At 35.4% G+C, this 27,008-nt stretch overlaps 2 protein-coding genes across 2 annotated transcripts in view; one reads left to right on the forward strand and one right to left on the reverse strand.

Moving 5' to 3' along the window:
* LOC128985428 (uncharacterized) overlaps nt 1–27,008 on the reverse strand; it is a 433,133-nt gene that overhangs the window by 283,459 nt on the left and 122,666 nt on the right. The window lies entirely within an intron of this gene.
* On the forward strand, nt 10,683–21,569 carry LOC128985431 (bacchus-like). Its single transcript, XM_054404909.1, has 3 exons — nt 10,683–10,909; nt 19,232–19,370; nt 20,327–21,569. The coding sequence occupies exons 1-3, from the start codon at nt 10,799–10,801 to the stop codon at nt 20,380–20,382; spliced, it is 306 nt and encodes a 101-aa protein (XP_054260884.1). The 5' UTR covers nt 10,683–10,798; the 3' UTR covers nt 20,383–21,569.

The raw sequence follows: 27,008 nt of genomic DNA on the forward strand, positions 1-27,008 counted from the left end.
CGCATATCAATAAATTTTAATTTTGACAGCAACCTCATGGCACGATTTCACAAAATAATTCCAGAAGTTAATCAATTAGCAAAGAAGTACAGGATGATGGCTGACGTAGCAAGAAAAGGAATAAAAATTGCACGTCGAAGTAATAATGTCCCTGCTCTGTGGAGAAACAGATATTTTTATCAAATACGAAAAAATTTAATCTCCCTCCCACTGATAAAAATTCTTTATTTTTTTTTAAGCAAAGATTGTGATTCACTGATACGATCCAAGTACGACTTGAAAGATTTTCCTAAAGCAGACAGAACCAGTTATCAGTAATATTGACCCCCTCCATCAGATGACAGACCAAGTATATCAATTCTTTTTCCCATATGGTAACCACATTTTGCAGGGTACTCAATCATCATAATTATGTTTAGCCTCCTTTTATTTAAATATGATTTTAATAACTTAATTCTGTCTATCTCAGTTAGCTGAATTTGCGTGAAACCTCAAGGAGTAACCGTTGATTTTGACGGATTTCACCTATTAAGTATATCCGGAGTATTTTCTTACTGAGTTTATTTTTACCAGAAACTATTCTTGCTGTTTCTTGAGAAGCCTTGAATGGTTTATTCGTGTGCCCTTAAATGAAATCTTGAACTAAAGAAAAGCATCGGAGACAGCAATAAAACCGCCAACATCAAGAGGATAGCACCAAGATCGAGCCACTAATATACCTATTGTATTTACTCAGTTTAGTGCTGATGTATGTGATTGAGGTTGTTGGAATTAATATGTTCTCACGATGATAGTTGAGTGGGCCAGTGTAAGTAACCACATCCCAAAATGTAAGTAATTTGTACTTTGTGTACCCCAAATGTGAGGGTTGGCCGTGAATTAAGTTCTCCATCTAGCTTTTGTAACCAAGCGAGCTTCAGACCACCGTCAGGTTCCATACTTTATCCACTACTGTTCCAGCCAGTTCCCATCCCTATAAGACCATTAGTAATCAAAAACCATGTGGAAGAAAATTGATGCTCCCGCCATGTTTGAATTATGTTTGGTGATTTAAATTCTGTAAGAAGGGAGGCAATTCATATGTTTATTACTGTTGTTAGTTGACAGATTTGTGTACAGAAAATTGTTCCAAGGTAGAAAATGTGCAATAGTGATTGAGGGAGTTCGTAGAAGCAGGTGTACATGTTTGCACAAAGGGGTCAACAGCAGGGGTTCATCAGTTTCCATTAATACAGTGATTGCATTTTAGGAAACTGTGCTTGTTGTGTTTCTGACTTCCAGGGCTGAGCATAGTTCTTGATAGTTTTGTAACGCAGAGCTCAATCGCCGTCCTCAATTAATTCCCCTTACTATGGTCACTGCTTCAAACGAGAATGATTAACAATAAAAGTTGGCCTACACCATGGAATGCATTGCGAAAGTTTTATCAATATCATTATCAATTGAGATGGAGAAGCCACTTAGGTGCGTATTTTAAGACGAATATGAGTGTGGAATGAAGTGGAATGAAGGGCATTGCCAGGGTCCAGAGCTGGTCCTGATCTAAAATGTAGTATGTAGTTATAATGTTATAATTTAATAGAGAATATTGCTGAACGTACTTTTTCAATCATTTCATAATGCATGTTGTATTTTAATTCAAATATTTTAAACGTTTCCTTAAGATTTATTGATGGCTTAAGGCTCATTGCGTAAGCTGTGGGGCACTGGGACTGATATAATATAATTACCGACCATGGTGTAATAAGTGCTATAAATAATTTTAAGATCATCAACCGCCTCGCTGGTAGTGTTGCGTTTGGGAGGGGGGGGGGCATTGTAGTGGGCCTGCAGCAACGGTTGCCCAGGGGCCTGAGATTTCTCTCTGCGGGCCTGATTCTAACCACTCAGCTACCCAGCCAATTTATGTCCAACTGGTTTAATACCAATTCCAAATTCCCTCACAGAGGCCATAGAAATTCAATAAGAGAACACGATTCATACTTAGAGAGCTGCCCATGTAAAGGCAAATCTACACAAACTCCTTACAAGGAATACTGTTCATAGCAATTATAGCCATGGTATAAGGCATCACTCTGACCTGGACATGCAGGCTGTCAAAAACCAAAAACTCATTATTTAAGTCACATGGATCCATGCAGATTTTAATTTGATATATTTACCTAAAAAGTAATCTCTAAATTGTAATATCATAAGAAATGCTAAATAGTTTGGACTTGAAACACTGGTCACTTGGTTGGTTGGAAATAGTTCAGTGGGTAATTTTCCTTCACTAAAACATTTGGTAGGCTTCACAGAGCTCTTAACATGTAAATGTTGGGACTGGTTAGATGTTGTTGATTTACCCACACCTAGCAATCTTATATATTGTTCTAATTTAGCAAAAGAGTAGTAAAATGCATAATTTGAGGTGAGATCCCTAATAATCAACCCATTGTGTTATATTCACCCAAACCGTTCACTGTTTATCTTAGGTGGGTCCCTCTCACTAAACCGTGCCACAGCAAAAAGAAGTAAGGTACTCAGGCAACTAGCTTATGGGACAACTGTAGTATGTTCAGCTGTAGACTACAGCCTGTAGTATGTTGTGCCAGAATTACTTTTGTCGAGTAAGGAATAGCCGGAGCAGCAAAATGTGGAAACTCCTATCACACAGGATCAGAAACTTCATCGTGGTGTAGTAGAGGTCGTGCGGAACGAGGTGAAGCCTGGGATTTTCGGTGGGAACGTTCTAAAGCGGGGAAATCCATGGTGGGGGTAGGAGACGAGCCGATCGTCGCCTTGCATAGCGACACTTCTCCCGCCACACCACTATTCCCCTCCAAGCTTCACCTCGTTCCGTACGACCTCTACATGAGGGTGAGGGGGCGGTGTTGCCATAGACAAAAGCGACAAGTGCTAGACACCAAGTGTACCATTGAATCTTTCCAGTGTCGGATTTACAAACTATGAGCACCTAGGCCTAGCTCTCTGTGCGGCCCCGAATTTTGAGTTCAGAAAACTAAAAGTTACTCTGGAATTAATGTTTAAGATTTACTGGATGACAAGTAAACTAAAAATAAAATGTTAAGTTAAAAAGGCTAATTTTAACTTGACATATGTATCAAATGTACAAAAAACTACTTATTTTGTACCTTTTGCGGCCCTCTCTCAGCCCACGGCACTAGGCTTGGGCCTAGCCAGCCTAGTGGTAAATCCGGCACTGAATCTTTCCCTTTAACGTAAGTCGTCTTTGGCCCTACAAAACTTCCGAGTAAACAAGGTTGGAAAAAGGGTTTCTCTCGACATATCCACTACGGTGTATTACACACACCACATGGAAGTAGAATGCAATTTCTTGGCACTCGTATGTTTGCAGGAAGTTTCGGATGACTAATCGGCTAATCGAGACTACTCTATTACAAAACAGTATATACAATATTTGTATACATCATCAGTGACTTAGGTAATACATGGTAACAGCCCAAGTGTTTGACTCCTAGATATACGTAGCTAAAACCACTTGACCTATCGGTAAACCATTGTGGGAAAAATTTTCATGGTAATTTTGTTAACTATTTAAACGGGGGATCTAGTAGTTTTACTTTAGGAAAAGAAATTTCTCTCTGTTTTAACTTTCTGTATTTAAAAATAATATATTGGGTATAATAATAAAGTTATATATATATATTTTTTTTTAAGATACAAGAAGAGTTATTAGCTACAAAAAAGGTTACTGCTGTGCGATTTTTGCTTTATTGTCATCTAAGATTACACTTAAGATTTTGATTACCTATAAATTGACTTTTGCCGTTGAGAATAAATAAAGAATTTAATAATTACAGTGCTTGATTTATACAAATGTTTGTACCACATCTAAAAACAAACTAGATATAATTTTTACTTAATCTTTTCATCTCTTTCCTTGATTTATATAATTTTTTTATATATTTTTATGGACATACAAGAAACAAAAGATCATTCCACTATCCAACCTAACATATTATATAATCTAATCATTTGGCAGTTTTAATTTAGTTAGATGGTAGTAGAAATTAACATAGATGAAACACAGAAATCTGGATTTTAATTACAAAATTACTTTTCTTCATAATTGGAGCAATCAATTAAATAAATTTGAAAGTTAGAGCAATAGCATAGATGATGTCTTTCAAAAGAAGTATCCGGGGACAGAGCCATGGTATACTATGTGGTTTATTTCAATTATAAAAGTAATATAAAGGAACCTAACGTTTTTAGCGAATTTCCCATATAGGGAATAAGCTATTACTGTAGTACTCACCGTAAGACCTGGACCCGGGACCGATTTATTTTCGTTTTGAGGTCCCTAGAGGCCAAAAACACCACCCGTTCAAATTCATATATATATATTTATATATATATGTGTCCGTTAGCGCGATAACTCAAGCAAAAATTATCAGATTTTGATGAAATTTGGTACAAATGTGTAAACCTACGTTTATTCGAACGAGTTCGCGAACCAGCATGATCGGACCATGGGAACGGGGGTTTATGGGGTAAAAATGGGTTTTTCCCATTTTTGACCCAAAAAACATAAAATTTTGCAATTTCTTTCGAAACTATTTTGTTGAGCTTAAAAAAACAAATAATTTAGTATATTGAAGCGTTATAATGTGCCTAATGGTTACGGAGAAAATTCCAAAAAAATTTAAATTTAAAATTCCCATGTTATTCTTATGGAGAATAAGTAAACTGTTGTAGTTTGCTTGTTTATAAACATATTTTGCCCAAATTTGAAAAATGTTTTTATTTCTTACTAACTATTCACATTTTACATAAAAAAACACTTTTACCCTCCCTGTTGCAGCAAACCGAAGTATGTTTTAAACTGATTCTATTTAAATAGGGAATAGCCTAAATGTGATATTTTTAAGGAGACATTTTAGTGTAAATCCATTCAGGGAAATGGAAATTCGCTTAGTCTGCAGGTTTGCTGCGGCGGGGTATTATTTTAACCTGGCAATCCACAACAAATTTATTTATTTTACAGTACCCAGTTATTTTTTTTTTTTTTTACAGCATTTATTTCTGGTTCAATGTAGACATTATACACAGAAGTGTTAACAAAATTAAAAAGAAATTAACTATAATAACATCGTGGGTTCGCCCAAACCTGGTTCACCCTGTAACATAATTAATTTAGAGAATATTTTAATCGTCTTTAGGCTTCATTCATCCAATAGATCTTGAGGGAGCCTTCGACGTAGCCTCCTGTTCTCAGTTGCTTCACCAAGATGAAAAGTTAATGCACCAGGAACATTGTTTAAAGATTTTAGAAATTTTGAGGTGGTTTTTTCAATAAAGGCCGAGATAGACTCCACTCCTAGTTCTTCATGTATATGCCTGTTTCTAACAAACCAGGGAGCATTCACCGCTATTCTTAGAATTTTGTTTTGAATCACTTGAATTTTGAAGAGTTTGTTTTTTGATATAGCTAATCCCCAGATAGGAGATGCATATGTAATCAAGGGCCGAATTATTGATTTGTAGATTAGAACTGTACAAGCTGGCTTCAGAGTAGATTTCCTATTGATTAAAGGGAAAAGCTTTGCAAGGCGTGCATAACCTTGGGACAGTTTTTGATTAACGTGGTAGTTCCAATTAAGTTTTTTGTCCAGCCATACTCCAAGATATTTTATGGCCTGGTCATCAGGGTTCCAAGGTAGAAAGTTACCATATATTTGAATTTCATGTGGCAATGTATGTTTTTTCAAGGAAAATATTTTTGTCTCACATTTTGTTGAATTTAGGCGAAATTTCCACTTGTAGAACCAATCAATGAGAAGATCCACAGAGTATTGCAGGGAATACGTGGCCTCGTGGATGTCGGAATGTTGGCACAGGATGGCAGTGTCGTCGGCGTAGAGAGCTAATGAGGCGTCTTCTGGAAGAGGGATGTCTGCCATGTATAGATTGAACAATACAGGGCCCAAAATTGAACCTTGTGGAACTCCTGCATTGATTCGTCGTACAGATGATTTAGAAGAACTAATTTTAACAGAGAAGGTCCTGTGACAGAGAAACGATTTTACAATACTGGTTAAATATTTTGGAAATCCGAAATTAATCAATTTAAAGACAAGACCGTCATGCCATACCTTATCAAATGCCTGAGATATGTCAAGAAATGCCGTTACTGTGTGCTGTTTCCTCTCAAACCCTTTGACTATCGTTTCATATATTCGTAGGATTTGATGTATGGGCGAATGTTTTGGCCGAAATCCAAATTGATGAGCAGGAATTATATTTGCAGCATCCATGTAACAGGCAATTCGTTTCAAGATGATTTTTTCAAAGACTTTAGAAAGTGTAGAAAGTAAGCTGATTGGACGGTAACTCGATGGAGAAGACTTCGGTTTATTGGGTTTATGAATAACTGATATTTCCGCATGCTTCCAAATAGAAGGGAAGTAAGATTTAGACAAACATGCATTAATAATTGATGTGAAATATGAAAAGCCTTTGTTGGTGAGATTTCGCAAAATAATATTAGGAATAAGGTCATGGCCAGGTGATTTACGGAGTGGAAGTTTTTTAATTACTGCTTTAATTTCAGATTGGCATGCAAACTTTATTGGTAGTTCAGCAGATAAAAATTGTCCATTCAAAGTTTCTTTCACCATCTCATCGTCACAATAATCAGCAAGATCAGTGGGTTGAAATGCAGTTTCATAAAAATCTGCCAACAGTTCACACTTCTGTGAATCGGTCTCACAGATTAGGTTGTCTTTTTTCAACGTAGGTATGATCGAAGGAGTACTTAAAAGACGTTTAGTTGCTTTCCACATATTTGGGTCACTCGGATGAATATCAGAAACATACTTCTTATAGTTGTCTATTCTAAATTCCTCGAGTTCTGTTTTCACTCGTCTTCCCAGTTCGTTGAGTTGCCTTTTAAAGTGTGGTAGACGGTATCGCTGCCAAAGTCGTCTAACTTTATGTTTTTCTCTAATCAGACGCATTATTCTCATCAGAGGATGATAGTAGTCGTTATTTGGCGTGGATCGTGAGGGATTTAAGATAGCTTTCCTTCACAAGTTTTCAATGATTCGGTAAATATTTTTACAGAGTTTTCTATTTCGATGCAAGACGATAATTTAGGCATCCCTTCTAAACATTTATCCAATTCTGCACTGAAAATTTCCCAATTTATCTTTCCATTAATTAATCGTTGAGGTGGACAACTAAATTGAGGTTGCGTGAAGAAGGTTACTATAACGGGAGAATGGTCAGAGTCCAGCTCGGGTAAAACATTTTGAATGATTGGAGCTGTAAAGTTTTTGTGCAAAACCAAATCTAGTATATCTGGTTGATAATTAGGTTGCCATGGGAAATGTGTTGGTTCTTGTGGCGCATCAATCATTACGTTTGAGTTATTTGTAAGTCGTAACAAACGGTTTCCATTTGGGTTTGTGGTTCTGCAACCCCATATCTGATGTTTACAATTTAGGTCCCCCATAACAACAGTCGAACAATTTTCTGCAAACAGCACCTGCAAGTCATTATTGTGTAGCCGTTTGTTCGGGGGTTTGTAGACAGAAATTAAGCGAAAGTCTGCACCATGACTTAAATTAATTTTTACACCAACAGCTTCTACCGAAGATAAACGAGGTAAAAATATATTATGATGGTCCAAAGTTCTTCGCACAAAGATTGCAACGCCACCTGAAGCTATTGGATTAGGCCTATCTTCCCTGTATATAGAATACCCATTAATTTTGAAATTTTCCACATTGGTCAGGTGTGTCTCAGTAATGCACGCAATATCGATGCTATGTCTAACCATAAACGCGATAAAAGTAGCACGTTTATCTCTAAGCCCATTGGCATTCCAGTTAAGGAGGGTTAAATTGTTAATTTGAAAATAATTGACCTGATCCATTTGAGAGAATAGAGCTTATCACATTACTTATTATCTTTTTGAGAGTAGGAATGAACGATTTCACCACATCTAGGATTATTTGTTCAAAGTTTTGAAACACAGACGTATCAGGAGCATCATCAGATTGTTCTTGTGAGAATGAATTATTAATATTGCGGCGGCTCGTAGCAGCAACTTTAGCAAATGAAACTCGTGATGTGGAAGGTTCCTGAGGGGAAAAGTTTGTATGAATCTCAGGAAAATGAGTAGCAGAATTCAAATCAGGGGGAGAAGGAGTATTTTCTTTTTTCTCAGTAGCATTTTGATGGCGATTGCGAGGACTACCCCGATTGTGATCCTTGTTGGTTATTTTCTGGTATACTTGACAGCCTCTGTAGTTAGCTGTGTGGCTTTCGCCACAATTAACACATTGAGGAGCTGCAGTTTTTTGTTTAGGACATTCAGAGTAGTGATGTTGACCAGTGCACCGCACGCACCTTGGGTCCAACTTACAAAAGTTCTTCGTGTGCCCATAGCGTTGACATCGAGTGCATTGGGGAATTTGCCTAGATTTTCTTTTCATTTCGACACTTACAACTGCAAAACAGATTGTGGTTAAATTAAAGATAGCTTTGCCGTCGTCGTTGTTTTCTAAGTCTACTGCACAAAGAGGGAGTGGAAGTTTGTTTTTGTTGAGTAACCTAGTGACTCTAATGACAGGATAGTTTTGATCTGTTAGCTCAGTTTTAATTTCATTCTCAGATAATGATGTAGGGACGTTCCTGACAATCACTTCTAGTTTTTTGTCATGTAGGGGTTGAAAAGTATGATATTTAATGTTAGAAGAATCATAAAAGGCTGTCAAATTTCTAAAGTCATCTATATTAGACAAGTTCACTTTAAGGGACTGCCCTCGAACTTGAGTTGAAAAAGTTGCCTTTACCATATTTCGGACATCTTTTATTATTTCTTGGTGGTTGTTTACGTTGTGCAAAAATATAGGAGGGATTTTTAACTTTGGGTCATTTACTCGGTTTTCCAAAGTAGAATCATCCATATCGTGTGATTGATCCACGCCATTGCCATTACCATTAGAACTATAAGAATGTTCAGATAGAATTTGATATTTATTGCCTTTACATAGTTCACTTGAATCTAAAACATAGCGTTTCGGTTGAGATTCAGAGGAAGAAAAGGTAAGTTTACGTTTTGGAAAGACAAAATCATCATCAGGATCACTTACATTTTCATCAAAAGGCATAGCAAGGAACTCGTTTGTTTGTTGTACATTATACTTAGCTTTGTTTACATTAGTTGTTGACATTCTTGTAATAGGAGGAGCTTGTAGGTTAGACCTATGTTTGAATGAAGTTTTATTGTTTAATTTAACTATTTCCGCGATACTATGAAACAAGTACAAAGAACAAACACAGAATTAAACTTGTCACAACTTTAAAAGAGAGCCCGAGCTCAAAAATACGTAAAAAAGATAATTATTCACAGAGCAAAAATCAACACAGTCACTATAAATAAGAACCAGCTGTATCCACAGTACCCAGTTATAATGCCTATGTAATGCAAAAATATTATTATTTTGAGTTTGTTTTGATTAAAACAGCTGATGGGATTTTTTTTCTTATAATGTAAATAAAATAAATTTTTATTGTTGCATATTTAGTTCACTGTTAAACCAAATTTATTATTAAACATATTTATTTCCAGTGCAATCTTGGCTCAATAGCAACAACTGATGCTTTCCCTTTGTACTGTATATTGTAATTTGCTAGTATACTGTGGATGGCTTGTTATAAACATAATGTTACAAGTGTTTTGTTTATTTTTTTCCTTGTTATTTTGTTCAACCAACATAGTGATATTACTTGACAACCTATAAAGCCAATGTCAAATTTTTAAATTAACAAATTAGTTGTGTAATGAAATACAAATTTTCCTGAGGTAATGGCTGTCGTCAATCACGTTTTTAGGCAGAAATAAATTATTTACAACATTGAAGGAAATCGTCTAGCCGTTTTTGAGATCTTTGTGCAAGCAAGCAAGCATAGCTACATACAAGCAAACATTGTTCAAGGTATTTAACTAAATAAGATATTCAAGTGGTGATTCTCTGGCTTGAGGTAAGTAATAATCATAATATAATAATGATAATGGAACTATATAAAAAAAATATTCATTGTATCTTACTACATCAACAAGTTAATATGTTGGAATACATTTGGTGGTAACAGTAAAACTTTGAATGGAAAATGTTTGGATAAAAATATTAGAGCGATTCCAACAATTATTTCTTTTGATCAGAATGATATGACTCTTTCTACTTTTAAATAATTCAATTCAGCCACATTTGGCATGAGTTAAAATCTTATTACAATTTTATAATAGGACACATTTACTTTCTCTGCCTGATACAATACCCCCTTAAAGATTGATTGATTTTGACAGATCTCATGATGTAATTAATTACAATCTGTGAGACTTGAAGGAAAAAGTAAGAATTTTGAATTTCGAGCCTTTTCTGCAAGTGGAAGGCGGGACTGATTGTCAGTTTGAATCTACCAACCAGATTCAGATTTTGCCGGATACAGTAGACATGAACCCAGAGACTAGTGCTCAATCCACTCTCCAACCCCTCGAAATACGCCACGAAATTGTTAAAGTTGTTATCTATAAAAGAAGTATTGTCTTTTATCGTTATATCAGATTTTTATACAGCACTACCCTCAGTATTTGTGTAAAGCAAGTATTCTAACAAAACTTCAAACCGTATTTTACCCATCAACCAATCACCGGCGTATTGAGCACGAAGCCCGCGCCATCTTCGTTTTGAACAAAGCGAGGTTGTGTTAGTGATCAGTGCTTTATTAGAAGTATAACTTCAATTAAACAGTGTTAGTCAAGATGAGTACGAAGGAAAACAACGCAGAAGTCGCTGTAGATAAAGTTACAGAAAACAACGACAAGGCAGCGGACGCGAAAGCAGAAGTCAAAGGAACAAAAAGGCCAGCGGAGGTAAGAGAGTGATTATTTTTATGCTTAGTGTAATCGTGTTTATCTTTCCAAGTTATTTCGGTGGCGGGTCGTTATTTACCAATTACGGTCTTTGTATCATCACATTATACTTCAGAGTTTCGCTATTTTACATGATAAATGTATGCAATGGCATATTTCAAGTGTTCGTTTAGTTCAAAATAAAGCTGGTTGCCATGTGGTGAAGTGTCGAGAATGCCGGTCACCGCGCTGGCACTTAAATAATTTTAATGCAAATACACCATTTCGCGACTACTTTTTACATTTAAATCGTAACACATATATGTATTGCAATTTTAGTCTTACTATTTCAATGCCGCTGTCATTCTAGAGCCCATAAGGATGAAAGCAAATACGGCTTGTTATTTTCTTGTCCTTGGTTATCAACATGGCGATGGCGGCATTTCTTGACTCCCGCCAGGAGGCTATTATATGATCAATATAATTTGTTATCACTTTATTTTTATGATAATATACTTATTAAATCTAGATTACCAGGATTAAGAATATAAGGTTTTAGCTTGAAATGTAAGGCCTATGTTTGTTGATCAGACATCTAAATTTCCTCAAGCTAGGCCTATGACAAGGTCTGTCAGTTAACATTTTGTGTTGATCATTTAAATGCTAGGCTAGGGATTGGGGGTGATCAGTTCCGTTCTAAGGCCTTTTTATAATACCAAGTGTTAGGTCAGCCTTAACTTAGGCCTATTGTGTTAACTTACTTAAAACTGGTACGGTACCTAAGTTATAAGGTTTAACCCTCCGAGCGTCACTCGTCAAAAAATCTTTTGTCCAGTGTCACGCGTCGATTTTTCATTGCACGAACATCGTTTACGGCGAAGGCTTTATGACTGACTAAACTTAAAACGGATTGAACTGGATCGAGTTAGGTATCGTTCTTTTCGTTATATTCTAAGCTTTCTCCAGAGGTCTGTCTCTAAGCGCTTTATGGTCTCCGAGCCGATCGTAATTTTAGCAGACAGCTGACGTGCGTATTTGTAAACAGCTAGGTTACCCTCGGACCGATGACTGATGTGTTTTATTACGTTTATCATCGTTTTAATGTTAAAACTCAAAAATAGTGATATACGTCGTGCATTATAAGAAGATTTAAGTGATTTTGAAGGGCTGGTTGATGATCCTGAAGAAGTAGGTAGTGAGTGATATTGATGGAAATTATCAGCCAGATTCCTAGCTATGGTTAGGCTATGCATTCTTAGCTAAACGCTATGTTCTGAAATCTGTTTTTTGCCCATAACTTATTTATTTGCAAATCTAGCCTACTTCCTTATATTATTATATATTTGTTGCCTAATCCTCATAAAATTTAGAACAAAGTGGCTATTTTCAAATATTTATAGGCCTTTAATTTATACGATTTCATTGAGCGCTAACTCATTTCTTTTTTTTTATTTTCCAAAATCTTTTTTCTTACCTAAAACATTATTTTGAAACAAATGTTCCTTATGTTTTATGTATAATATTGAAGCCCATGATTTTCCAAACAAAATGGTATATAGAACAGTAGAATTAACATTGTTTTAAGCTTCTCACATCCATTTTAATAAAACCTTGCAAATGCGCCAAAAATAGGCGACATTAAGGCCTAAACTATGGACACTCGGAGGGTTAAGTTAAGCTATTACTTAGCCTAAGTTACTTTGTTAGTCTAAAACAGGTTTTTGCCTATTAACAAGGGCTGTGGCACTTTTTAGGTCCTAGGCCTACACTCATGCGAATGAAAATATCGATCGCTGTATTGATTAATTGTTTGTTTCATTCGAATGAGTGTAGGACCTAAAGTAAAGTGCAGCCCTATTAAGGTTAGGACTAGGCCTAGCCTAAGTAATTCAGATGGTACCCTAGAACTCAGGCTTCTTTCCCAGATTCAGTGAAAGTTAAGTTGTCCGATCATACAGCTCTTGCCTCAAAAGCATTTCTGAAGGTTTTAAGTTATTATGTACACCCAAAATAACATAATTTACAGTAAGTTGTGCGGCGAAAAGTTAACTTTTAAGTTAAGTTATCGTTGACGCCTACCCGAAAAGTGTTATGGAATGATAACGTTACCGGTACCTGTAAGTAACTTATAACTTCTTGTTGTTCGCGTTTGATCCGATATAAGTTATCATGTGAGTTTTAAATCGGCATTGAAACAGCGATGGTTTCTTTCGATTCCCCATACAATCGAGGCCTGATAACTTAACTTGTTGTTCCTAAGCACTAAAGTTAAAAGATGAAAAATTTTATTTTTACCGATTTTTTTTCTCGCACACTAAGTTTATGCCTCCATTGTAAGTCCTTTTGGACAAAATAACTCTAACTTACTTATAGCCTAGCAATTTTCAGAAAATTGCAATAAAAATCCTATCATCTTATGAGGGTTAAGAGGTTATGTTGTTACCGTACTTCTGGACAAGCAAAGAGTTGAGTGAAAGTGTAGGACTAAACTTAAACTAGGCCTAAGTTAGGCATGACTTATAAGTAGGGTAGGGTAGGCTACTGAGTTTAACTTAGGCCTAAGTTAAGATAAGTTAGGCAGCCTACTCATGTGATTTTTACTAATTTTCTTCTATTTGGATAAATTATACAATTCTTATCACTTTTTACTCTGGCACTTTTGTTGCAAACACTTGTTCCTCGAAATTAAGTTAAGTTAACGATTTAAGATTAAATGTTGTTCTTAAGAAGCTATGTGGGTAGGCTAAGTTATTTAAATCTAAATCTTGGCTAACTTAAGGAAGTTAATGTGTTAAAAGTGCTAACTTATAACTTAATAGCTAAGTTAAGTTAACTGAACCAAACCTGAAGTACATAAAGCCTGGTTTACACGGGTAGAGTAGTAATGCTTGTTTTTTTTAATCCTTGATTTAAGTATCTTGAATGGATAGTGTCATTATACTGTTAAACAATTTATAAATTACAAAACTTAACTTGGGTAGACTTCCGTGTCTGTTGTCAAAAGTAACCGAATGATAATATCAATCAATAGGCTAAGTATATCGATTAGGCCCTATTCAATATTTAGATCGTTTCATTCTATATATCGTTTGGTTATTTAGGTTAACCTAGCCTAGAACCAACCAAACGATGTATCGATATTTTCATTCGGTTGTTTTTGACAACTGATACGGAAGTCTACCACTTAACTTACTATACAATTTCAACATACTTTTAAGCTGGGTTTTCCTAGGCGCGGAAGCAGAGAGAGGAACGCGGAGAGCGGAATTGAAATTAACATGGCATTCCGCTCCGCTTCTAGAAAAACAGTAACATTAAATTGCCTAAGAGTAGTGGAGGCCGCTCTCCGCGTTCCTCTCTCCACTCGCCGGCTCCGCGCCTAGGAAAACCCGGCTTTAAAAACTTAGGCTGTGATGTGCGTGTCATAGTTAGGCCTAATTCAACCTGGCATTAGAGGATTGTAGGACAACTCATCAAGTCTGTACAGGGCTGGGACTTAAGTTATTTGTGAGCAAGCCCTTCAATTCGGTCTTAACGTAAGTTCATGCCTTTAAGTTATGCAAATTCATGACGGAATTAAGCCCCTTGAAGGTAGCCTAGATTAACTTAGATTAGAGGCAAGGTGAGTTTGGGTTAAGTTATTCTTAATGAACCGAATTGTTAAAAGGTACCTACCTCCAGCCTGTTGGGAAATTGTGAAATAGTATTTTGCAGTGTTTAACCAGTGTTTTAATTTTACTAAAACAATCTGGAGGTAAGCTTAAAATTTGGTTCCTAAAGATAATCTATAATTATCTTAACTTAAATAATGTAACTTAAGCTGCCCTAACTTCAGAACACTTGCCAAATTCGCACATTAACTTAAAGGCCAGCCTACCATCCTCACATGGCAAAATTAGGCAACAACAGACATCAAAACCGGTTGCCCTCTATAAGTTAGACGAGGCTAAGTAGCCTTAACTTGAAAATTAACTCTGGTGTAAGTCTAACTTATCGCTATTTTTTTGGATTGGTATATTTCAATGAGTTGGCCAAAAACATTCAACGTAAAAAAAATCTTTCGGGGCCTAGCCTTCCATCGATGTCTTAAAAACATCGAAACATCGACTATTCATACTCATCCCTAGTGGGTTTTATAACTTAAATGTGCCTTTTGAGTGTGCTTATTTTTAATTTGTTGCCATTATATCGAATGCTAAAGAAACCTTTGGATGTGCCTTTCAAAATCGACATCTAACCTATCCATCGTATTCTATGATGGAAATTGATTGATACAGTTTTTCATTGATAAAAAGTGTATAGCGAATAAGTTACCGTAGGCTACGTAGTTGAAACGTGCTGCGTTCTTCTATCACCAAAACTTCATTGAAGTTTAATAAGTACCTATGTAGCCTAGGCCTAAATTATTCTTGAAACTTGTCCCCACAGCTGTTTAGTTTCGGTAATTAGTTGCTGTGAGGGCTGAAGTAAGTTTTAACTACAGCCTTGGCTAGATCCTAAGCCTATGTTAAATTTGTATTTATTTGATTCTGATGTGTGAAATATTAAATAACTTATGTATTTAAAGCTATTCGTGTACCTACAAGTAATTTGACCTAAAGCAAATTATTAAAACCACCCAAAATCTTTCATAGCTTTGATCAATGATTTTAATCCAAGCCCGTGAATATTATTGTAGGTGGGCGTTGATAGGAAGCATTTAACTTGTGCACAGAAGATATAACCTTTTGAGTATTAATACAACTAGACATTCCATTCTCATGTTTTTAAAGTTGCCGCCAGTTTTTAAATCAAATTAATCGTAGTTAATGTGAGCCACCGACAGATTGTGCTGATCTAAATTACTAATTTCTGTCGAATACACAATGTTTTTTGCCTTGTCAAACTTGTAGTATGAGTTATCATGAGCTACCGGTATAGCAACTGTTATGACCCATTAACTTTGTCAGCAACATGAAATAAGGTAGAAAATAGAATTTTAGACACTGGCACATTCTGTGACTGGCTCACACAACTTCAAAACATTCTTTTTTAATAAAAAATTGGCTACAGCTGGTCAATATAGATAGGATGTCTACCTCAGTATCCAATAGTCAATGATATACTGTAACTTAACTTAGAATGTAGTCAGTCGAAAACTGTTCAGTGCGAGTTGCTCACCATTGTCTAGAAACATTGCTCTTTGTTCTTGCTGTAAAACTGATTCCTGTAACGCTTAACAAAAGGATCACATTGCAATGTTGAAATTGTAGCCCAATATTCCTAAAGGTCCTTGACTAACTTATGAAAATTTCCATAAGTTTAAATTGGGATATTAGAAATAGGTTCTTAACTAAAAAATAAGTCAAGTTATTTGCTTTGCCTAGCCTACACTAATTTGAACATAAAGCCTAGAATTAAATTCTTAAAATGTAACACTGATAACACAATTTGTGATGTTGCAAATGCTACATTTTTATGTTTCAATGAAACCAATTTAAAATGTAAATAACTTAATAAGCTATATTTGTCTTTTAGCATCACAATTCCTAAAGACACAGATTTTTGTTATTTAGGATTTGTCTCAACTGGTTCTGTGAGTTTAGTAATTTAGGTAATGAAAAATCTGTATATAGGCCTATTTATAAACCAAATTTGTGGACATTAATAATCCTAAAACTTAAAATCCTAAGACATTGCTGTAATTATTTTGGATGCACTGTTAGTATTTTGTGATCACTGAACATGAACATGCTATGTCCCACTACCTGTAGCTGGGTAGGGTATTTTTAAAGGATTAGTTACATTTTTTCTTTAAACAAGTTTTTAATCTTAGTCTTTGCACAGTAATTTTGTTAGGGAATATTTTTTACTACTTCACTCTAGTTTTTAGTCTTGTCACTGTTAATTATACTGAACATGCAAACAAGTTAAAAGCGCAGATGTAACTTATTTTATTTAATTTTTTGTACATTTTGGGCATTTTTTACGTTTTTAAAGGGAACGGAACTGTCCAAAATCCACAAAAAGGGAAATGATATAAACTCAATGCCAAGATTAAAAACATAAACACACCAGTGTGGGCTCTCTAATGTTTTTATTTATTTTTATAAACGAAGTATGATCCAGATTCATAAATGCTACTAAGTACTTAAAATTAATGTGAAATTGTATCGTATCTATTATTGAAAGAATGCGAGTTGGCCAAGATCATAAAATTATCTAAAAGTGGCGGGAAATTTCCGGTGGAGAAGAGCCGGTCACACTAGCAAACACCTCCCCTCCCCCCCCCCCATATTTTGTTCTGTGTCATGGCGATGGCGACCGCTGCGTTGAGAGAGAGAGAGAGAGAGTCCCCACCCCTCCAAACACTCTCGACTCTCTCTCAGGTCAAACCCCTCCCCTTCAGCGACCCATCATCACACAATCTGGTTGAGCTCATTCTTTCCGCTGACTGTTTCACATAGTGGGTAATTTGAATCTAATTCTAAAATACTGTTCTGTTATAAATGGTTTATTTTTTAAAGTTGTTAAAACAATGAAGTTGATTTAAATTTATTGGACAAAGTAATTATTGTAAAAAAAATCTGTACTGAATACATTTGTCCAGTTGATTGATAATTTATTTACTCAATTAAATATAAAAATTAAAACAATTATTTATGGTACACGACAGAGTACGGTACTGTATATCTAAAGTTCTTTTGTTCACCCAACGGTCAAACTATTATTCGTAATACTTTACTAACTTACTTAAAATAAATCTACTCCCAAACTATGTATAAAGATGCATTTATTGAGACGCGCTACTCGGCACTACACCGCGTTTGTATTGAGTTGTCAGATACTTGAATGGCGGTCTCGCATCTCCCGTCTCGTGAATGTAGAGCCGAGACACGTGACCCTAGTGTGGCCTCATTGTAGCTTATCTGCCGAGCCGCGCCGTGCACGTGAACTCGGCCTTATCACCGGCACAATGCCCCCGGATATCGACGCCTCTAAAACCGCTGAGCATCCATTAGCGGGTTGTTCCATTTTTATTTATGGATGACAATTAAATATCTAGTCAAAAGTCGAGATTAGTTATGTCGGCACTTGACAGGAAAGTCGGCATTTAACTGTTCGGTGTTGCTCCCAACCTGTACCTGTAGTGTACGTATCACGATCACGTAATGTGTAACCTTGACTCCCCCACCCACTCACCCGTTTCCCCGGCTCCGGCCAAGGCCACGTCGAGTACAAGTAAAAATAAAAAATAAAAGTGTACATTCGAATCTATATAATATCTGTAATTGTGTTTTTCGGGTAAAATATGAAGAAATGTATTTATTTCAATCAGTTTATGGACTTCGAGTAAGGATGACGTTGGAGCCGGCTCGCTGACAATGATCGCAGCGCTGCTTTGACGCTCGGTGGTCGTAGCCTGAACTAGCGGCCGCCATTAAAAGGAACGCTCCGGTCGGGTGGCGTCACTCGGCGTCGGCTCTCGGTTCAATTTTAGTCCCCTCCTTTCCGTGTTGTTGACTAAGCTCACTTCTGACAACGGTTGTAACTACCCGTTATCTGAAACTTCACATTCCTAGCTTGTGCAACAACGCTTCTTCGTAATGAATAATGTATGATACAACATTAAAACAAATATAAAAAATTGTTGATGAAATGTTTATTACTCAGCAATATTATTGCAATAATTTCGTTGCTTTCAACATTTACATTTTGACCTTTTTCGGTTATTCACAAGACTTAACATATTGGTAGTGAATTTGCGACAAGGTCTGGAAATTTAGCACCTCTTTATTGGAATGGACTTCATAATTTGATTTTCACCATGATTTATCCACAATTAGTGTTAGTTTTTATTTCTTATTTTTCTTATTGGATTGGGCTTAGTTGATTGTGTGCAATACATTTTAATAATGCTCCTTTTATCATCATTTAAAGTTATGTTCCTTTTGCTTCCATTTATTAAGGAAGTAAATGTTTTAATGATTCAGTGATTTGTCCGTATACTTTTCTATTCCCGAAAAAATACCTTGCACATCCATTTGATTCTAATGTTATCTTAAACCTATATTTGCGCCTGGTTAAATGCAATCCCGGCCGGCTACCGTTGCCGCCAAAACCAGGTACGAGCGGAAGGAAACAGGCCAGGCAGATGGCGGTGCCGGCTGCCGGGAACGGGAGGGCGAGGGGAGGAGAATAGCGAGTGTTTTTGTACGCAGCTGCTGCTTTGTGCGGTGCCGGTGAAATGTGGGAGGGGGTTGAGGATCGTTTATTACAAAGCCCCTCATTCAATCTCACATAAGTTTTTTTTGCAGTATTTAAAAAAAAAAATTATTTACAATAAATGTTTGTTTTCTTTAGGACAAAAGCGAAGATCCCAAAAAACAGAAAAAAGAAGAGAACGGGGAGGAGGAGGAAATAGAAGATGAGGAAGAGGACGTAGAAGGAGAGGAGGAAGATGAGGAAGACGAATTACAAGATGAACTAGACGAAGGCGAAGGTGATTAACTTTTGCTCTTTTCAAGGGTCTAAAGATTCCATTAGTGTGTTTTAAGTGCCGATTGATGCACTAGAAAAATTATATATTTTGCTTGCATACTACTGTAAATTAATTAAATGCATTTCACATTGCTGTGTACTTTGGCAATTCATTCATAATTTTTTTATTTGCATACTCAAATACTCCTACCTTACGATTTTTTTTTTTTTTTTTTGTTACTGAACTACTAATTCAATCCAACTTTAACAAGACGTATTGATATTATTTTCTTTGAAAATACATTCAATACAATTATTATTTAATTACTATGCTAAGTACGTTGCAACATTGTTTCCAGACAAGAAAATGTGCATGCATGCTTTCATTGTTTCATTCTTAGGCTACATACAATGACACACTAGCTGCTTCTCTTTCGGGATATCCTTCTTAAAAATTGACTCGGTTTAGCTAGACAATGTTTAATAATCAAATCTGATATTGCAATCATTAAAGACTGTTAAAACAAACAAGCTTAAATTTTTAAACGTACACTTATTGTGCAAATTTCTTCTTTAATTTACATGCAGTATTTTTAAACTTTGCAAACACTAAAAGTAGATTTTAGCACCAAATTTGACAGTTGATGAACCACTCATCAAGTGCACTGCTGTTTAAATTTAATTTGCTCTTTGAGTTTCTAGTAGTAATATTTTATGCAAAATTAAAGATATTAGTTTTCATAAAGTTGTCCTCTCAAGTTAACGTAATGACAGTAATCAGGAGCACACTCTTGTCGATGGTGCCATTGAACTGTGTGTCTATTATAAAATTTGCTATATAGCTAGTCTTTTTAGATGAAGAATATGAACTTTGGTGCTAAAGTAAGTGCTACGAGCAACTAGTGTATCTTCATATACCTACCTGTATTTACTCCTGATGTTGCATGTCAAGTAATGTTATTTTTACGTGTGTTCCAGAAGAGGAAGAGGAGGGGGACGATGGGGAAGGGGATGATGATGAAGACGATGCATAATAAGTGATATTGTGTGAACTGACTGTGCGATGTGGCCTCCGGAAGCTTGGAGCTACGGAGTGGCGCGACGTACCTACCCAGTGTACAGAACTACTCCCCCACTCCCTACCGCCAAGTTTCCTAACCTAAGGGAGGCATTTATTTTTAAATAATTTAAATCGAAGGTTCTATTAGGTCTTTTTTATTTATATAACAAAGCCGAACAGATGATTTCGGTGTAAAGTTTGATTTGTCCGTTTTCCTGGCCAAGTTCATCTCCAAAGTGCAATCGAGAGTCAGTCATGGCCTCTTCTCCGGGCATAATTTATTTTACAGTGCATTATTGACAACTGGTGAAATTTTAACTTAGGTTTTATTTGTAAAAAAAGTGTTAGATAAGTATATGTTTGAATAAGTAACCTAAACTGTACAAATAATATTTAATTTGTAATACTTAAGTTCTGACGAACACGATGCGATATGATTTACGTATATCTAGAAAGTAACAGGCAATAAGGTCATTGTTCGATTTATATACAACAGTTACTTAAAAGTCCCTCTGGTTTAATTTTTCATATATTGTAGAAAATGGAGATTTCGTGGGTACATAATTGTAGATTTTGTGTCGATGTGTGTTCATATTGTTAATAATTGTAAGACCAAACGTTTCCTGCAGATTGTTAAACTTATGAGCCCTCGGATGCGCTCAGCTCATTCCAATGTGTTAAACAACAGAATATATATATGTTAGTTTCTTTATAATTTTGAAATTGTGTCTGTAATTCTATTTTTCGGCAAACCTCAAATTAAATTAAAAAAGTACAAGATCACTTTGTAAGATGTAAACTGTAAATCCTTGGAGTGACTAAAATGGTTAGTTTTAGTTGAAAACGTGTTTTCTTTCACACCTTCCGAACTCCCATGTAAATGTTAATATTGTAATATTACGACTATATTTGTGTGAACTGATCTCACTTGTATAGTTACTATACATTTTAATCTCTTCCTAATAAAGTACCCTGTTCCTTTTTTACTTTTTATCTGTGTGTCTTTATTTTTACCATTTTCTTACGTGTTTGTTGTTTAGATTGCATTGGGACGAGCGCATAGCAGACGTGAATCGTCACAGACATTGGTAGTTTTTTTAGTACATTTAGTAATTTTAAAATTTTGTACATAATGTTTAGGAATAAATGTGTTTCATTTTTTGGAAGAATTTTATTATCACCAGTGTTCTTTTTGATTATTGGTAATGTAAACGTGGATAACTTTTTTTAACACAATATTATTTCTTTTAATTACTTAAAAATCAGGTTTAGTGTTTGCTATATTTTGATTTTAATAAATTCTGGCTTACAGTTTTCAGGTGTCAGAATATTGCGTATTCTAAGGTGTTAAATTATTACTAAAATGTCATATACTAATGTATTAACTGCTGTAATAAATAAAGTAAGTTAATTCATTCTGAACTTACTGGAACCTATTGGTTTGCAATTAATGAAAGACGAAATTAGCTTTTTAACTTGAAACATTTTACTTGTAAATATAAGGGTATCTTTTTCTTCCATGTATGCAAGAAATTTTCTGATTTTTTAGCGAATACTTTCTTAAGGGCCGAGAAGATTTCTTGAAGATATCTACAGTTAAAGGTAAGTAAGTAAAGACACAGGATTAATTTTGGTTTACTTGTATTTTATAAACATGATACAGAAACTAATGGAAATGTTCTTAATTTTGGTTACTATTTTGACTAGGCTTTAGCTAGGGATTGTTTTTCACGTTAATTAAGGCTTTCCTAGTGGTAGGGATTTTTCACTTGGTCTAACTTCATTGTTGAAAAGTGTAGGGATCACTAGACCAGCATACCAGCCCCATGGTTATTTGTTATGTAAATAGATTAAATTGCCAAATTTGATTAAAATATATCCGGTAAACTTAAACAGTTAATTTTATTCCGCATATAAATAAAACAGGAACTTAAAATGTACACTTTTTTAGTTTTTCTTAAACCTTTAAGGATCCAACCACGCTTACATGTACTAAATTATTTCTAAACTTTACTAAACGGTCGAGAAATTTTGTTTTTAGGGCCAAGAGTGGGAAAACGCAATTTTTACAACATAAACCTGGTCATACTGCAATAGACATTTCATTGTCCGGCCATAGCCTACCCGTCCAAATATATTAGGTTTACAGTTAGCATCAAATTTCAGCAAGATCAGGTAATTTTTTGCTAGAGTTTTGTGCTGTAACAAATCACTCCCGCGTCCAGATCTTACTATGAGACCTATGGTATTACTTAATTCGTTAAAAGGGGAAATTGTATTTAGATTTATTTAGTCTTGGAACAATTTTCTTCCCAATTCAAAACTATTAAGATGACACAAATGCCACATCAACCCCGCTAGAACCTGATGTTCTATTGTCACTTTTGTATTGTATTATGCTCTGAAATGAAATTAACTAAAAAAACTCAAGTTTAGGTTTTATTTTTGTCTAAACTCAATTCAATCTCAAATTTGCAGGTTAGCTGTAAGCTAGAACTCTTGAGTTAGCTAACTAGACCAGTCTTATTTGAAAGCCATCTTTTGCAACTGTTTGTAACTTAAACATTCAACATTCAGCAATGTTAATAATTTTTTGTTTGGTGAATTGTTAAAATCAACCTTTATCGTCCTCGTTTCCCAACTGAAATAGTGAGCGTTTTCCATAGATATAATTACTGTGGAATAGTGAATAGTGATTTCACAGAGTTGGCCTTATGCTGGAGACAAGCGATGCTGCGAAAAACCAGGCGGTGGATCGATATGGATGCCCCACCCCTAGCGACGCCAAAATAAAGCGCCTTCAACCCGTACCCGCGAAACTGACTGATCATGAGGACGAGTGTATGTTCGTTAGTACGCACTACTCACAATAAATGCGTCATGGTAAATAGAGTAGCTGAAATAGTATTATGTTGTATGAGGTTCGTTTTACTAATTCATGGCCACAGATGTCACACGACACTTGAAAATTGTTTTAGTGAATTTCCCTGTAGGGAAGTAGCCATTACCGTAGGTGACACGGTAAGCCCCAGGCCTGGGCCTGGGACCGATTTACTTTTTCATTTTGATGTCCCCAGAGTCCAAAAATACCATTCGTTCAAATTTATATATATATATATAGAGAGAGAGAGACAACTTGAGTAATTTTTGTCCGATTTTAATGGAATTCGGTTAGGTGTAAGGCGAGATAAACTGAATGAGTTCGCGACCCAGCATGATCGGACCATCGGGACTGGGTTTTCTCATTGTTTACCCTCAAAACACAAAATTTCCCAATTTCTCTTGTGACCTTTTTTAAGAGCTGAAATAACAAATAATTTAGTATATCAAAAGTTTTTTTGTACGGTAATTGGTAACGGAGAAAATTTGAAAAAATTGTAAATTAAAAATTTCTATGTTATTCTTTTGGACGATTTTGTCAAATCCTGTAGTTTGCTTGTTATATTTAACCCAGGATGACAGAGGGTCAGGAGACAAGTGCATTGGGTAAGTCAGTCCCAGGTAGATTAAATAATTAGGAGATGTGTTTTTTCCATATATAGTGAGAAAAAAATATCCTCAATTACAAAAAGAAAAATGTTAGGTTTAGTACAAATATTGTAACTCATTCTAACATAAAAAATTATTTTAAATTTAAATTAAACAACTATTGGAAAAAATCCAGGCTCTATTCGACCCGTGAAAAAGGTGTATAGTTTGTACGCCTGAAGCATTGTTTAACCAGCCAATAAATAAATATTAACAGGGACGTGTAGAACGTTGTTTTTATAATATTGTTGGCGAGACACTCGATGTCCGCGAGTTGTCTCAAAAGTCATATCCATTAAGAATTTATGTAACCTTGTTTGTCCCTACAAATGAATGAAATTTGAACAATTGTTTGCGTTATGAAACTGAACAAAGTTACTATTATTAGGCATATAAAGAACATATTTTTCTTGGTAAATAAGTTACCAGTAATAACGGTAAGATCCAAATGCGGCTTCGTTTGCATAGCCAATAGAATGTAATTTAATGTGTACTCTTTCATTGACTATTGAAGGAAAATATTTCATTGTCCATCTCACTGAACATTTTTGACCAATAACCGACCTTTTGTAGATTCACCTTGTCATCAGGCGTACTATTTCGGGCAGCTGTTTTACCGAACCGCATTTTACCCATCTTTCGAAATTTGATGAAATTGCTTTTCAGACGTGAAGATATAATTTACAGGAAGTAAGATGGTTAACAGCTGCTTGCTTCCACCCCACCTGTTCAAGATATCGTGTCTACACTGTGCAGGGAAACACCTGTCTAAAACACGTGCTTGCTGTGTACTTGTACTCGATCATATCTTGTAGCAGCACAGGATTTTAGGGCATCTATGCTGGGTGTTTCTCTAGAAGCTCCCTGTTTGTACTTGGTTTGTATCAAACAATATGCTTGGGGTTCGCGTAAATGCAACGTGTATTGCGCATAGATGTTGCGGCATTAATGACGCTCATTGAACCTGCCGGGTTTCTGCAGCTCTCCTCTGTAAAAATGAGGCAGAGGCTGCAATGAAAACTACAAGAATTATTATTACTGTTAAGTCTGAAGCATTTTTGATGTAGGTAGGTGTTTTAATTCGGTTTCGTCATCAATGAGTTGTGAGTTTTATGATTCATATGTATCAATAATTTATGTTCACATCCCCTGCCCTACATTTTCTTCATACCCTTATTAACTTTTAAACTGGCGGCAGCAATAACTGCAATAACTGGCAATAACTGGTTATAATAACTGTTGGTTTTATTTATTTCGTTCTAATTTCTTCTCTTTAGAATCTTTTGCGGAATTTTTATTGTTCTGACTAAAAATATTGCATCTTATATTTATTTACTACGGCAATAGTTTTATGAATGGTGGATGGTATGGTTCATGCTTAGCCTATTTTGTAGGCAATTAATATTTCGTCAATCTGATTTCTTCTTTGTAATAGCGTTTAACATTGTTCTGACCGAAACGAGTGTATATTATATGTTATTATTTACCACAATAATTGCTTCATGACTATCCCCACGTAATATGGTTCACTTTAAGTCTTTGCCATGCCGTGATTCCACAAAGTAGCAAGGCGAAAGACTTGCTTAGTTAGCCCTAGTGTTAAAGGAGCTGTGTTTACCCCTTTCAAAACCATTCCATCAATCGAAGTTTTAAACGTAACCAGCCATTATGGTCTATGTGAATGCCAGTTTTAATGTACAGAAATTGAATCATCACAGATCATAGATTCTAAAATTCAAAAGCAACAGGTTGAACAACAAGCAGTGGTGTTTGAAATGGAGAGTTTCACCACGCAAACTAAACGTGGTTCGTTTTGAAACAATACTCATGATTATGTACATTATTTTTTGTATGAATGGTGAAAAGATTAATTTTGCTGACCTTTACTCGTTAAATTAATAAAATTAATATTTCCGGTTGTTTTGTTTTTCTTTTTAGTAAACAGTAAGACTCTTTGTTCACCAACTATTTAATTTGATTTTACAAACAAACGGTTTTACCAATAACATTTTACCTTTGACATCTCAAATAAGTCTTAAATTTGAACAACAATATTCTTTTGTAGCCTTATTTTATCCAACCAAAATCACGCCAAACTCTTCTCATCCTTTCCTATAAGGGTTAAATTCCGTTACCGTTGGCTAGGACTGTTAGGAGCAACTAACTACAGTAGATTTCGTTGGTTAGGAAAGTGCTGCGTTCGAACCCCTAAACCCGTGAAATTTGCACCCAGCTTACACTTCTATTGAAACAACCCTTGCCAGTGAGAATAGGGGACAGAGGGGTTCCGTATAATATGCGGGGTTATAAATATCCTATAGTGTTGTATTTCAACCTTGGGAACACCAAGATTCTAAAACTGTGAAATTCCCAATTTCTCTCGACCTTCATAGCAGGATGCTTTCAACTGACGGATTCCTATTTACAAAGACCGTTGGTTTATGATGTGTTTATTCTATCACCATCACCACCACCCACTCAAATTCGAACACATCAAAGGAACGAATCCATAGATAGATTTCGTTTCTTTGTACTAAAAAGTTTGTAATTGATAGAGATGGAATATTTATTTTACGTATGACGTGTGAAGTTAAACTACTGTATATTCAATTTTTGTGCAGTGTTCCGTTATAATACGGACAACAAATAATCTACCACTACTGTATTAAATCAGAGAGAATGGTATTGATAGTTTTAAATATTTATGTATGCATTAAAAGCAGTACCTATTTGTGTTGCTAATACGGTAATCCGTTATTCAAACTGTCTCTGATAAAAACAAGAAAAATATAAACAAAACTATAATTTAAAAAAAATCAGCATTAGTGAAGAATTCTAAAACTATCATGTTAATTATTATATAGCATTTAAACAACCTAGCTTCCTTAATTATTTTTTAAATACATAATATACCTATCAATCATCTATGTATGGTTATATGTTTAGAGTTAAATAATTGAGTTGAGCTCACTGCACGTAATATAATAGACGAGGTTGTTAATTATTCAAGTTAATTAAATTACTGTACAAATCAAAACCAGAAGCGCCATATCTTTACCCGCTTCAAAACAA

The sequence above is a fragment of the Macrosteles quadrilineatus genome, unplaced genomic scaffold (genome assembly GCF_028750875.1).
Source record: "Macrosteles quadrilineatus isolate MER2022 unplaced genomic scaffold, UCM_ALF_1.0 Scaffold_2__2_contigs__length_208266976, whole genome shotgun sequence".
NCBI lineage: Eukaryota > Metazoa > Arthropoda > Insecta > Hemiptera > Cicadellidae > Macrosteles > Macrosteles quadrilineatus.

What these genes read in the sequence shown, in the direction of transcription:
- LOC128985431 (XM_054404909.1), top strand. Translation starts at nt 10,799, where the DNA reads ATGAGTACGAAGGAAAACAACGCAGAAGTCGCTGTAGATAAAGTTACA. An exon ending in GAACAAAAAGGCCAGCGGAG is followed by an intron (nt 10,910 to 19,231) that starts GTAAGAGAGTGA and finishes TGTTTTCTTTAG; the next exon opens with GACAAAAGCGAAGATCCCAA. An exon ending in TGAACTAGACGAAGGCGAAG is followed by an intron (nt 19,371 to 20,326) that starts GTGATTAACTTT and finishes CGTGTGTTCCAG; the next exon opens with AAGAGGAAGAGGAGGGGGAC.